Source organism: Cannabis sativa, chromosome 3 (genome assembly GCF_029168945.1).
Source record: "Cannabis sativa cultivar Pink pepper isolate KNU-18-1 chromosome 3, ASM2916894v1, whole genome shotgun sequence".
Taxonomy (NCBI): domain Eukaryota; kingdom Viridiplantae; phylum Streptophyta; class Magnoliopsida; order Rosales; family Cannabaceae; genus Cannabis; species Cannabis sativa.
In genome coordinates this window covers 65,539,346-65,553,766 of record NC_083603.1, presented here as the reverse complement: position 1 = coordinate 65,553,766, position 14,421 = coordinate 65,539,346, and the positions used below count along the sequence as shown (strand labels likewise).

The 14,421-nt window shown below is 33.7% G+C and overlaps 1 protein-coding gene across 1 annotated transcript in view; it reads left to right on the top strand.

Annotated features, from left to right (window-relative positions):
* Positions 1-2,265: 2,265 nt before the first annotated feature.
* The window catches only part of LOC115710054 (DExH-box ATP-dependent RNA helicase DExH14), a 35,738-nt gene continuing 23,582 nt past the window's right edge, over positions 2,266-14,421 (top strand). Inside the window, exons 1-28 of the mRNA XM_030638373.2 lie at positions 2,266-2,496; positions 2,771-2,832; positions 2,916-3,078; positions 3,673-4,120; positions 4,240-4,305; positions 4,451-4,555; positions 4,627-4,929; positions 5,291-5,407; positions 5,500-5,559; positions 6,260-6,331; positions 6,443-6,559; positions 6,638-6,799; positions 7,076-7,141; positions 7,257-7,409; positions 7,492-7,575; positions 8,628-8,702; positions 8,787-8,918; positions 9,000-9,065; positions 9,690-9,755; positions 9,848-9,970; positions 10,758-10,907; positions 11,085-11,297; positions 11,893-12,048; positions 12,158-12,382; positions 12,465-12,566; positions 12,673-12,753; positions 12,931-13,011; positions 14,137-14,340. Coding sequence (XP_030494233.2) covers positions 2,384-2,496; positions 2,771-2,832; positions 2,916-3,078; positions 3,673-4,120; positions 4,240-4,305; positions 4,451-4,555; positions 4,627-4,929; positions 5,291-5,407; positions 5,500-5,559; positions 6,260-6,331; positions 6,443-6,559; positions 6,638-6,799; positions 7,076-7,141; positions 7,257-7,409; positions 7,492-7,575; positions 8,628-8,702; positions 8,787-8,918; positions 9,000-9,065; positions 9,690-9,755; positions 9,848-9,970; positions 10,758-10,907; positions 11,085-11,297; positions 11,893-12,048; positions 12,158-12,382; positions 12,465-12,566; positions 12,673-12,753; positions 12,931-13,011; positions 14,137-14,340 — 3,765 coding nt within the window. The 5' untranslated portion in view covers positions 2,266-2,383. The remainder of the gene's footprint in view (positions 2,497-2,770; positions 2,833-2,915; positions 3,079-3,672; positions 4,121-4,239; positions 4,306-4,450; positions 4,556-4,626; positions 4,930-5,290; positions 5,408-5,499; positions 5,560-6,259; positions 6,332-6,442; positions 6,560-6,637; positions 6,800-7,075; positions 7,142-7,256; positions 7,410-7,491; positions 7,576-8,627; positions 8,703-8,786; positions 8,919-8,999; positions 9,066-9,689; positions 9,756-9,847; positions 9,971-10,757; positions 10,908-11,084; positions 11,298-11,892; positions 12,049-12,157; positions 12,383-12,464; positions 12,567-12,672; positions 12,754-12,930; positions 13,012-14,136; positions 14,341-14,421) is intronic.

Here is a 14,421-nt window from a genome sequence, read left to right as displayed (position 1 = left end):
CTTCCCAGATTGTTGACCCACAAAAGTCTCCACCATCATAGGAGAATTAACATCTCCAGCTGGGATTGTCCCTCGCTCCCCAGAAGCATCTGATCAGAATCTGCTAGTCATGACAGAAGCTAGTTGAGCACTTGCAGCTTGGTGTTCCTCCAAAGGGGCCATGAATTGTTTCAACCATTTAGTTCCAATCAATTGATTTCTACGTTGGGGTTTAACTCTCAACCATTCCCCATATGGCTTTAAAAGCTTTCCATCTCGAACCTCAAACCTCTTTGGACAAAACCTCTCTGAATGTCCCACAATGCCACAAACAAAACAGAACGTGGGGATGTGTTCATATTTGAAATTACTCCAAAATTCAACCCCATCCGTATTACGTAACTTCATCCGGCGTTTAAGCGGCTTTATGATATCTATCGAGACCCGAACTCGAAGGTAATCCCTCCATAACCCCAAAAAATTCTTCTCATCCGAAGCCACAAACTTTCCAATGTAATTAGCTAAGTCCTTAGCTACTGTATCAGTTTTAAACCCTGCACGAAGATCATGCAATTGAACCAAAACTCAGCCTCTTTTAGTTGAACTTCTTTCGGATCCTCACCCCTCTGCAGTCTTTTAAATACCAATAACGACTTGTTGAGTGGCCATGGACGTCGATCAATCATACTCTGTATATCCAACTCATGGTAGAACTGGAATATATATCGATTCGTATCCAATTCTTTAACGAACATTCCTTTCCCTAGTTGTCAAAGCGATGCCATCAAATGCTGCATAACATCAAAATCAACAGCTCTATTAGTTAAAAATCTGCCTACAATACACCATCGATCATCATAATCCTCCCCACTCGTTTCAGTCGCATCATATGACAAAATAATCTCTTCCTCTCCCTCAATAAAAACATTTCCCCCCTCATCCTCCCCTTCTTGTATTCGACTACTGGAGGCCATCAAAACCAGAAAACAACCAAAAGAGATAAAAAAAAAAAAATCAGAAAAAATTGAATCAGGAACCAAACCAGAAGACGTCAAAATCAAATTTACTATGAACCCAAAACAACCACAAAGGTTACAGAGAACATGTCAAAAGACAAGACTAATAATTAATAATAGTGCTACATTAATCAACATTTTTCTTTTAATTTCAAGGTAAATGTAACTATTTATTTTTATTTTTTTTTTGTTTTATTCTTCAACATTTTGATTATTTAAATGATTTACATAAATTAAACAAAAAAACAACAATAATTATTCACTGTTATTTATTTTGATTTTTTTTAATTTTTTTGAATCAAATGTTTCAATCATTATCATGCAATCATCACAAGTAATGCAATAGCTTGTTATTGTATGTTTGGATTTGATTGGGAGCTCCGATCAACAATTTTCAACTCATCCTTATATGATCTGCAACAATTTAAAAACAAGTTTATGTTTTTTAGTATAAATATTTGTCTGTTAATGGTGTGTTTCATTACTTTGTTTTTTCATACTTCTTTCCTGAATATTTTTGGATTTAATAGGGAGTTGCGATCATCAATTTGTGAACTCATTTGTACTACGAACTGCAACAATCAAACAACAATTATATGTTTTGTTATGCGAATGTATTTATTATGAATTTTGTGGCTTGGTTGTTTAATACCTGTTTCAATTTGAATTTGAATTTATTAGAGAGCTCTGGTCAACAATGTCTCGTCTATTTATTGAATGATCTGGAACATTCAAATTACAATTTTTGAAGAATAAGTGATGATACCTCAGTTCTTTATGAGATTAGAATATAGAATCGTTGATACCTCTGTGTAAGAAGATTTGATCAATGAGAAGTTATTGTTGATGAATTCACCTCTGTTGATGTTTCTTTTTTGTTTATGTGAGTTTGATTATTAGAGTAGGTAAGTTCTTTGTTGACTTTTCATTGAAATGTTGTTGAATGTTTGTTTCAGCAAGTTTTGTCGAGCATCAATGGCTGCTCTATTTTTTTTTTTTTTTTTCAGTCGGACAAGAATGCTTAAGGTGTTGAAGAAGCTGAATCCGTATTTTCTGTAATTTAAATTAGACTTACCGTATATAAATTATATTTAGGGTGTAAATGTATTTTTTGTTAAGTTTTTTCTATTTTAGTGCAATTGTGAAAATTTCCTTTTATTTATACATATAAAAGTAATCTCTTCTAATTTTCCCTCATTTCATTTCTATAAAGAAAAGAAACAAAAAAAAAAAAAAAAAAAATTTCTACAAAGAAAAGAGAAAAAAAAAAAAAATAGAAGCTTTGAAACCCAAAAGCTTTATATAGAATAGAATAGAACAGTCACTTGTTTCCGTGCTCCCCAATTCACATTTCACTCTCTCTTCTGCAGCATAACTTAGGACGAAAAATGCTGGTTCAGCTTCCGCGGTTGACCAACTCTTTGCGAGAACCCTTCGATGTTGACCATGCCTATTTGCAGCGCAGGCTTATCCTCCATAATCACATCCACAAGCCTACCAAGTAATTTCTCACAACAATTCACTCTTTTTTTTTTCTCCGTTTGGTTACTTCAAAAACGTCGGAAAATAAGTTTGATCAATCAACAAATTGCAAAGTTTCCGAGATAATGAAAGCTGTTTGTGTAATATGGTTAAGATAATTTAGACCTCATTGGATTCTCTGTTTGTGGAGTTTAAAATTTCATAAAATGTTTGTTCTTTTTTTTTTTTGGGATTTTTTTTTGAGTAATGGTGTGAGGTTAATCAAATAATTTTGAAATTGTAATGTGATTCAGTTCTGCGAGCTCAGTCGACGAGTCAGAGCTTGCGAGGAAGATAGTTTATAGATGGGAAGAAGGTATGGCTTGATGGATTTTTTATTTTCCCCTAAAATGAACCTTATTAAACAGATTAAAAAAAAATTGGGACTTTGTGGAGCAGCTTCGGTGGAACTTCGACAAGCTTACAAGCAATTTATTGGAGCGGTTGTAGAGTTGATAGATGGAGAACTGCCATCTGAGGAGTTCAGGGAGGTGGCTCTAAGTGTTTACTGTCTTTTTGGTGCGCAAGAGGAAACTTTTGATGGAAGTATTGCTGAGAAGAAGTAAGCTTTCACATCTCCACCCAATTGAATTCATCTGTGTGGTTGTTCATTTATAAGGAAAAAAAATATTGGTTTAGGTTGTCAGCATGTTATTGGGATATCACGGTCACTTATGAAGTTTTATAATGTCATTGATTTTTTCGATTTAGCTTTAACTTTATTCAATAACCATTTAGTTATTAGCTGTTAGTTTGTAATATAAACCGTGGCGATGAAGTAATTAAACAGATTTGTGTTGTTCAAAGTCAAAAATTGGTGTTTTTTCTCTTTTGTTCAGCGTTCTCTGTGTTGATGATTGAATGACTTGTTGATGATTGTTCTAGTTGTGTAAGTAATGTAGACATACATTCCCAAATGCTTATCTTACCTTGATATACATTATCGAAATACCAAAGTGGGGTCGAAGCCATCTATCTTTACTTTTTGTCGATTAATGGAACATTGATGGAAGTTTGTGATTAATTGAGAAGTGTTTGGGTCAAGGTAAATAAATTATTATACACCCTTTTAATTATAGTTAAAATGTCATCTCCATTATAAGAGTGAAATTTAAATTATCATCTTTTAATAGTAGTTGGTGATTTTATAATGCAGGGCAGAGTTGCAAAAACTTATAGGCCGTGCTGTTTCTGATAGTAACTTGAGGAAGTCCGCATCCTTAGCATATAAACTTTTCGCACTACAACCTATTGACCACAAGAAAGCAATCACTTTAGAAGGGTCAACTAATGAGAGTTCTGACAATATTGAATTTGGTGCTGACCTTGTTTTTCAAGCCCCAGCTCGGTTCTTGGTGGACAAATCTTTTGAGGATGTGTTGGCTGAAGAAAGCAGTGCATCTTCTTCTTTACGCCATGAGGGATGGTATGGTCGTCCTGAATTTATTCCGGAATATTCAGTCTCTGATGAAGGACGTTTCAATTTAACTTGGTTAAGAGATGCTTGTGATCAGATAATTGAAAAAAGTCTTTCGCAGCTTTCTCGAGATGAATTAGCAGTAGCTATTTGTCAGGTCCTTTATTCAGATAAACCTGGTGAGGAGGTATGTACTAGTGAATTAACTCAATCTGAATTAACCACTTCTTATAACTAATAATATCAGTCTTTGTTTCTTAAATAAAATGTAAACTAACCATTTTCTTTTCACATTACGTAATGAAGATAGCTGGTGATTTATTGGATCTTGTTGGAGATAGTGAGTTTGAAATCGTTCAAGACCTTATATCTGTAAGAAATTGAATTGAATTCTTAAATATTGCATGGTTTCTTCATAATGAAAATGGAGTTCTTTTATGATTGATAAAACAATTTACTTTAGATTTTTATGTAAATCCGGTTTGGAAGTTAAAACTTCATTAATTTTGTTAAACAGCATAGGAAAGATCTTGTTGAATGTATTCATCATGGTTTACTCATCTTGAAATCTGAAAAAGCATCCTCAACCACTCAACCACGTATGCCTAGTTATGGCACTCAGGTAATAATTGGTGTTCGTATGTATTCTTAAAATTTGTGAAGTAAGAAAGCTAATTTGAACTTTGGAATAAGGTTACTGTTCAAACAGAATCTGGAAAGCAAATTGATAAACTTCGGCGCAAGGAAGAAAAGCGACATAGACGAGGAGCAGAATATGGGGCTGAGGGTGACTTGTCTACTGTTAGTTTTTCTTCTTTGCTTCAAGCAAGTGAGAAGAGAAGTCCTTTTGATGATCTCATTGGGTCTGGCCAGGGGAACCAATCACTACCAGTTACTGCTCTTCCTCAAGGAACTGTTAGGAAACATCACAAAGGGTATGAGGAAGTCATTATTCCCCCTACACCAGCAGCACAAATGAAACCAGGTGAAAAGCTGGTATGACAACTATCCAATTTCAGAAATGCAATCTCCTTCTCCTTCTTCTTCTCATACTGAACTTAATTCTTCTTCTCCTTCTCCTTGTCCTTGTCCTTGTCCTTCTCCTTCTTATAACGTTGGTGATCAAGGAACATACGCCTTCCTCAGTTCTTCCTATGTTATTAGGTGCCACCCTTCCAAATTGAGTTCTCGTATTACATCATAACTCATACTGAACTTAATTCTGAGCATATTCACTAACTGCTGCCTCTTAGAGTTTATTCATTACTGTCGCTTGTTCGTAATATGTTTAATAATAGTTTTTGCACATAAGTTCTTCTGTTAATTAATGCTTTTGTCACCATAACTCTGCTTTTAGATTGAAATAAAGGAGTTAGATGATTTTGCCCAAGCTGCTTTTCGTGGCTACAAATCTCTCAATCGCATTCAGAGCCGTATTTATCAAACTGTTTATTACACTAATGAGAATATATTGGTGAGTAATCTACTTTAGAACTACATTAAATAGAGCTGGAAAATTTTTGCTCGGTTTTAAAGTAGTCTGACGAATCTTTTATTTAATTTCAGGTTTGTGCTCCTACTGGAGCTGGTAAAACAAATATAGCAATGATTTCTATTTTACATGAGGTATGCCATAAGTTTGCTGAATTTATTCCTGCATTTGTTCTGTAATTTATGCTTATATATTGGTTAAAAAAATGAAATTCTTGATATCATATGAGTTGATATTTGGATTACATAGCCCGTTGATCAGTCATTGTGAACTATTGAGGCATTCTACATTGCTATATAAGCTGCGTAAATTGCTTTAAGATGTCTCCTTTTTCACGAGGCCTTAGTAATATTGAATTTTGTAATTGACCAAAATCTAATTAACAGGTTTTAGTTAAAATATTTCGTGCCTAATTGTTAATAAAACATGATAGTCATTATAAGATGCACAGTTGATGAAACTTAGGCTGTTTACGACATCAGCAACCTTGTTATTGTCTACATTGCCGTATAAGCTGCATAAATTGCTTTAAGATGTCTCCTTTTTCACGAGGCCTTAGTAATATTGAATTTTGGAATCGACTAAAATCTAATTAACAGTTTTTAGTTAAATATTTCGTGCCTAATTGTTAATAAAACATTATAGTCATTATAAGATGCACAGTTGATGAAACTTAGGCTGTTGACGACATAAGCAGCCTTGTGATTGTCTACTTACCCCTATGAACAACAGGTCATATTACAATATTATCTTTCCTCCTAACTCCTAATTGTATGCACTGCATAATTTAATTTACTGTTTTATTGCTTTAATGAGTTATGTGTTTGAATGCAGATTGGGCAGCATTTCAAGGATGGCTACTTGCACAAAAATGAATTTAAGATAGTTTATGTTGCTCCAATGAAGGTAGACTTATTGATTATTGTTTCACATTTCTTTAATTTTGTGTGCTTTCTTCACTCTGTGGGCATGAAGTATCAATGTTTTTGGTAACTGCTATTTTCTTTTATTCTTCAGGCATTAGCAGCTGAGGTTACATCAACATTTAGTCATCGTTTATCTCCATTGAACATGACAGTGAAAGAACTAACTGGAGATATGCAACTTTCTAAGAATGAACTTGAAGAAACTCAGGTTGTTGGCAGTGAAGTTATATATAGTTTTTGCCACTGCAATGAACATGCAAGACCTAATGCTTTTTTTGTCACTTAGATGATAGTTACAACACCAGAGAAATGGGATGTCATTACTCGCAAGAGTAGTGACATGTCACTGTCAATGCTTGTGAAGCTCTTAATTATTGATGAAGTGCATTTATTGAATGACGATAGAGGCCCTGTAATAGAGGCACTTGTTGCTCGAACTTTGCGTCAGGTATTTCTATTAAATTTCCATTGTTTTATTTTTCTGTTTTTTCTTGTGTTGTGACTTTCCTTTTGTTCTCTTCCCAAGTTTGTAACTAAGGTTTTCCTTTACCTTAAGCGAGGGTTAGTAATAAACTTGGGTGGGTCAGTCTTAGAAATATGACTTTTGTTGTCACTTTTTCAAGAAAATGCTTATGGTTTCTGATTTAATCTAATATAAATTTGTGGCATCTTATATTTATGATTGACCGATTTTGATAATATGCATTTTTTGTTTTGATTATAGGTAGAGTCAACACAGTCAATGATAAGAATTGTGGGACTTTCAGCCACTCTACCTAATTATTTGGAGGTCCAAGCTTTTCCATGTTGACAATTTTTATTTTCTTTGTGAGCCTCAATTTGAAGATTCTAAAGCCATCATTTTTTTTACTTAGTTTTTTGGTTCTCCTTTTTTTAACACCTAGGTTGCACAATTTCTTAGAGTGAATCCAGATACAGGACTCTTTTTCTTTGACTCTAGCTATCGTCCTGTGCCTCTTGCACAACAGTATATTGGTATTAGTGAGCAGAACTTTGCAGCTCGGAATGAGTTATTGAATGAGATATGTTATAAAAAGGTTTATCCTTCTACTGAAATTCTCTTCCATGTAATTTAGATCTTGGAGCATATTTCAACTGTTATATGCTCTTTTTTTCTAGGTTGTTGAGTCATTGAGGCAAGGTCATCAAGCAATGGTATTTGTTCATTCTCGGAAGGACACAGCAAAAACAGCTGAAAAATTGGTATGCCTTTTCGTATTTCTCTTGAGTTTTCTTTTGTCTCTCTAGATGGTGTAAGATTCTTCTGTCATAAAATCCATTGATTACTTTTCATTATTATGTCTGATTTGCTTAGTTTTGAGAAAGCTCTAACTTTGTAACACAGGGTAGTTTGTAACAATTTTGCTTTATTATAGAGAAGACTGTAGATGGAATTTGTTGCATTCTTTGTGTGGTTTTAGGTGAGTAGACAATTGACTCGATTCAAACTAAAGAATTGCTTAGGCATATCTCGGAAAAGATGATAAATAAGTTAATTATTCGTGTTCAATCCAACTTGAGGGGGTGTGTTGAATATTAGCTTTTATAAAATGACATAGCATCTAAAAGATTTGGAGGCATTTTTGAATTTGATTAGTCAATCTTATGTTCTAGGAAATAAAATCACAGACTTTTATTATTCTGCTTTTTTGTTTCTGCTTTTATTTCTAGGATTTCCCTGATTTCTCCCTTCCACGCAATTTGTTGAGTTATTTTGATGACCAAAATATGTTTATATATTCTAGGTCTCTTTTTCCATGTATATTTTTTGGAAAAGAGGAGGTCACTTGACAGGCCTCCCCCACCGATATTATTAGAGCCTCACTTGTGGCGGAGGAATACCTTGGTAAACGGAAAATGTAAAACATAGAAAGTGTATTCAATTTGAGTGACCCAGCAAAACAAGAACCCTAGAATTTTACATCAACACACTCCATTCCCTCCATAAGTCTAGAAAAGAAAAATCCTCAAAGTGTTTGGTTTTAAAGATCCAAGTGACTGTCCAAAATTTGATTCTCTCCCAAACAAACTCCGCTGATCCATGTATTTTTATTTGTTCAAATATTTACTTTCTTTTCAGCAGTGCATTTATTTTTTCTTAAAGATTTTGGTGGTTTGCTGAAAATTCATATAGCAACATATTTTTCATTTAAAAGCCATTCTATGCTGTACTTGTAACTCATGTAAATTGTGAAAATTCATTTGAATTCTTTTGTACTATTGTTCTCCACTCACTATGAATCTATTGTCTACAGGTTGAACTTGCTCGGAGATTCGAGGACCTGGAGCTTTTTAGCAATGATACACATCCACAGTCATCCTTAATAAAGGCACGAAACATATTGCTTGAACACCCCATCTCTTCTTGATATTTACTTTATGGTGTTATAAATTTACAATTTTATGCATCTTAGAAAGAGGTTCTAAAGTCAAGGAACAAAGATCTTGTTGAACTTTTTGGATTTGCTGTTGGTGTTCATCATGCTGGGATGTTACGTGCCGATAGAGGTCTGACTGAGCGTCTTTTTTCTGATGGGCTCTTGAAGGTAGTGCTTATTAGTAATTTAGCCCTCAGTTCCACCATAATACTTTGAAGTTTGCTCATACGTTTTATGCATCTGTTACAGGTGCTTGTCTGTACAGCAACTTTGGCATGGGGTGTAAATCTGCCTGCTCACACTGTTGTGATTAAGGTTGGTGTTAATTGTTGCAATCTCCACTTATCTATTTCTCCTATAATAACAATAATTGGTAAAACACAACAAGGGTAATTGGTAGCATAAATACCCAATGTTTACATTTTGTTGTAGTTATAGACTTTTTTTTTTCTTTTTCTTTTTTCATCGGCATCAATATCCAATGTTTGTAATACAATGATTTTGTTACAAGCTGCTTTGTGTTTGCTCCTTATTGGTCCTACAAATCAATTTAGAATTGACTTTGATGAGTCCATTAAATGAAGCAACAGTAACAAAATTATTGTTTTACAAACATTAGATAATAATGGTGTAAAAGAAGAGAGTATATAACTTTAACAAAATGTGAACATTGAGTATTTATACTGTTAATTTTCAAAAAATTAAAAAAATAAATAGCAAAATAAGATAGTAAACAATTTGAATTTATTCGAATAATACACACATTTTTATAGTATAGCACTATAACTGATCTCGTATGATAATATGAATAATTATTATGATATAACTCTTGTTTCTCATATAAGTTGATTAATTATAGTGACATAGTTCTTCTTGTTTCTTATTTTATACGATGTGATAAGCTGATTATGTTATAACCTCTTTCGTCTTGTATTTCAGGGGACCCAATTATATGATCCAAAGGCTGGTGGTTGGCGAGATCTAGGAATGCTAGATGTTATGCAGGTGAGGCCTAAAATTCCCTGCTGTTATAGAACTTATTAAGAGCAGACAACGCTAACATCCCTCATTAAGCATGTAATGTTGTTCTGTTTCAGATATTTGGAAGGGCCGGGAGACCTCAATTTGACAAAAGTGGTGAAGGCATCATAATCACGTTTCATGACAAACTAGCTTATTATCTTCGCTTATTAACATGTCAGCTCCCAATAGAAAGTCAGGTACTTGTGCAGTTTGTGTAGATGAATCTTAAATGGGTTGCTGTGAGTTTTCTTAGCTGTTCACATAAGATATCATGCTTAGCCAACCATAAGCCGCAATATTAACATTGGGACTGGCATGAGAGAGTAATGACCCTGGAAAGCTAGACAATAAGACTTTTATATCAGGAAAGATAACCCCCAGCTCATTCTGGTGCTCAGAGGATGACTCCAACACCAAAACTAGAGACAGTGAATCTGAGAAGATCTCTGTAAATAACGGGAAGATCCCTCGATATGTGGGTCTATTCCCTTTTCAAAAAAAAAAAAAGAAGATCTCTGTAATAGGTATTCCAACATATTGGGTCCATCTCAATCCTACCAAAAGAGCTAAAGTTTTTGCCTGGAAGACTGGCAGTAAACATGTTACACAAAACCATCAATTAGAAAACAGTCATCAATCTAAATTAAAATATCATATCATTTACTTGGTTAGACATTACTTTTATAGTCTTGGCAACACTTTGGGCACTTTAGTTAGGAACGAATATCAGGATTTTGAAGATTGTATTGATAAAGTTGTTTGAGAGTGGTAAAGAATTGAAATGTGGGTCTCTTCTTTTTGTCCCGTTTCAATTTATTATTACCAATGTAACTGATTCCTTAAAAAAATTGGAAAGAACTTTTGCCTGGTGATCTATAGATTCTTTAGTCTTCTTAATCTTTTAGTTTGGTGTTTCTTTTTTGGGGTTGTAGGTGTGGTGGTTTTGATTTTCAATACTAAAGTGTGCCCTTTTTGGTGTTGCAGTTTATTAGCTCCTTAAAAGACAATTTAAATGCAGAAGTAGCACTGGGCACTGTGACAAATGTCAAGGAAGCTTGTGCGTGGCTTGGGTATACTTACCTTTTTATTAGGATGAGACAGAATCCTTTGGCATACGGTATTGGCTGGGATGAGGTATTGCACATTCATTGGTATTTCATTTTTGATGCAGTATTATGGTCCTTTGGAGTATGACATAACTGCTATGTTATTAGAAATATTTTGTGAGGTTTTCCTTTAGGCTGTTTGATGCATGCTGTATTTGTAGCATGGATTCTTCTAAAAAGGGCCTATTGCATTGCTTTTTGGCAGGTCATGGCCGATCCAACTTTGAGCTTAAAGCAAAGAGCTCTTGTAACAGATGCTGCACGTGCTCTTGACAAAGCGAAAATGATGCGATTTGATGAAAAAAGTGGCAACTTTTACTGTACGGAGCTGGGCCGCATTGCTAGTCACTTTTACATTCAATATTCTAGTGTTGAAACTTACAATGAAATGCTAAGACGACATATGAGTGACAGCGAGGTTAACTCTGACGTGCTCTGTTTATTACCACGATGCTTACTTTTTCAAGATTTTCTTCAAAATGTTTCAGTGTTATTACTTTATTATTCTAGTATCAAGACTATCTTGTTGTAAAGAAATTCTGATCCCCTATCTGGTGATAAGTGATCTTTTGTCTTGGGCATTTAGTTTTAGGAAATTAATTCTCTTACCTTATTTTTTTCTCTTCTAAATACTAAGGTTTTGTAATGTTGGTAGTATAACTGATAGAAACTAGAACTCTAGAGATTAATCTTTTTTGATGTCAAAACAGAGTTACAAATTTCCTAGTTTTTGAGACACTTGGAGATCTTTAAAAAAGAGTTTAACTTTTCCAAAATACAGAAATGATCAGCCTCATATGAGGCTCCTGAGTTTATTTATACTCAACCCTCTGACCTCTCTTAATTGCTCCCTAGGCTGCACACAACTTAGCAACAAAACTCCTTACAATTCAGATCCCTAATAGCCAAACAAAATACTTACATAATGACAGCTAGGCATCACTAAATTAACAAACTCTAATTGCTTATCGCTAGAATATGTGGCCTAACAATAATTCTTGCTTCTGGTTTAGGTGATTGACATGGTTGCCCATTCTTCTGAATTTGAGAATATTGTTGTTCGAGAAGAGGAACAGAACGAGCTGGAAACGTTGGCACGTACATCCTGTCCGTTAGAGATTAAGGGTGGTCCTTCGAATAAATATGGGAAAATTGCTATTCTCATCCAGGTTACTTCAGCTCTGAATTTGTTACATTTTTCAAGTAATTGATTTGTAGATAAAATGTGAATGGAAAATTGATATTTTGTAATTTATACGTTGGTTATGTGACTTGCAGCTATACATATCTCGTGGCTCAATTGATAGCTTTTCTTTGGTTTCCGATGCTGCTTATATAAGTGCAAGCTTGGCTCGTATTATGCGGGCTCTATTTGAAATTTGTTTACGCAAAGGTTGGTGTGAGATGACCTTGTTCATGTTGGAATATTGCAAGGCCGTGGATCGCCAAATTTGGCCCCATCTGCATCCACTCAGACAATTTGAGAGAGATATTTCGTCAGAGGTTTGTCAGCATAATGCTTAATGATTTGTGTGACCTTTACTAACACTGAATAGTTTTTCATTGTGTTTCTTCATTTGTCCAGGTACTGCGAAAGCTGGAGGATAGAGGAGCTGATTTATATCGCTTGCAAGATATGCAAGAAAAAGATATTGGGGCACTTGTTCGTTATTCACCTGGAGGAAAAGTAACCTTTTCTTTTTCCATTGAACCATCAAGTAGATGCTGTTACCATGCGAGAAATACAATATTTACCATTTAACCTTTCTTTTTTATTATTGGCTTGATTGTAGGTGGTTAAGCAATATTTAGGATATTTCCCATGGATCCAGTTATCAGCAACTATAAGTCCAATAACCAGAACTGTTTTGAAGGTAGCTACTTGATTGGAAATCATAATTTACCTTCAAGATTTTATAAGGCTGGTTTTCATATTTGTTTATTTATCAAATCATGTCAAATAGAATCAGGGTTATTTTTTATTTTATTTTATTTTTTTTAAATTTTTTTCCCTCCATTCCTTTGCTATGATAATCAACTTCCATGAACAGGTGGTTTTACTCATAGCACCAGATTTCATATGGAAAGACCGTTTTCATGGTACTGCACAACGTTGGTGGATTCTTGTTGAGGTGCTGATATGATTACCTTTTCTTAGTAACTTTCCATATTATGTTTTGGTTGTAGATGCTATTGTTGTTATACAAAAATGCTCCTTGTATTTTTGCTATATTGTACTTTCTTTATCTTGTGTCTGAGAATGACAAAAATATACTTTGTGATTTCAGTTTATACTTTATATACTAATGTGAGCCTTCTGACAAAAGTCAAATTAACCATAAGAGTAAGAATTTATTCAAAAATGCGCTTCGAGTCAATTTGGTAGAGTCCTAATTCACTTATCAATCAGCTTTGGCTGTGCAGTGGGAAGAAAACGGTTGCATCATAAAACTATTGTGTATTTGGTAAATTATTATTTGAAAGTAGTGCAAGATGCTAAAGTAATATTATAATGTTTCATAAACTATATAATTAGAGTGGTCTGTTGTTATAAAATAAAACTACTAAAATATGAGAACATTTTAAAATATTTAATAAAATATTTTTAGAATAAAATTAAAAATGTTAAACATTTAAATATTTTTACAATTTAGTTTATAATTATTTTATTAATATTTATTTATTTCAAATATTGCTATTATTTGAAATAAAATAATCTATATATTGAATAAGTAAATATATAAAATATTTATAGATTTTTATATATGTTAAAAGTCTCAGGTTAGGTTGTACCAATTTTAGATGTTAATTTCTGCACTATTTTTTTTTTTTCATAATTAAGTTGCTTTTTGTATGATTACTGAAAAAATTTATACCAAACCGACCTTTACACCCTAGTATAAAGTGTAATGTGAACCTAAGATAGAAAGTGCATTTTGAGACAACATTCTTTTCTCACTAAATGTGTCAAAAGAGTGAAATTCATATATTTGTTGAGATATGGTGTATTTTGTTTTATGAGAAACACAAAGTTTAGTTAAAATACAACTGTTATTGTTCACAGGACTTGTTCTTACATAATTATCTTTCATTTCTTCTTGTTAAGAAAAAAAAAGCTTCATTGTAATTATTAGTTGACTTTGTTGTTCTTGCCTTTAGCTAATGTCTTTTCACTAATGTGTTTGTTTCCTGAGAAAGAATGAGAAGGTTGCAAGTTTTCATGATTATGAGATTTTTAATTGAATAACTCGAAACAGGATACGGAAAATGATCATATCTATCACTCGGAGCTTTTTACCCTAACAAAGCGAATGTCAAAAGGGGAACCACAGAAGCTTTCATTCACAGTGCCTATATTTGAACCACATCCACCACAATACTACATTCGTGCTGTTTCTGATTCTTGGTTGCAAGCAGAGGCTTTCTATACCATATCTTTCTCAAACCTTGCACTTCCTGAGGTAGTCTCTCCCCCCACACCCCATCTCCTTTTTTTTTGTCCCCTTCAACTTATCAGATACAATCAATGTTATTGATAATTA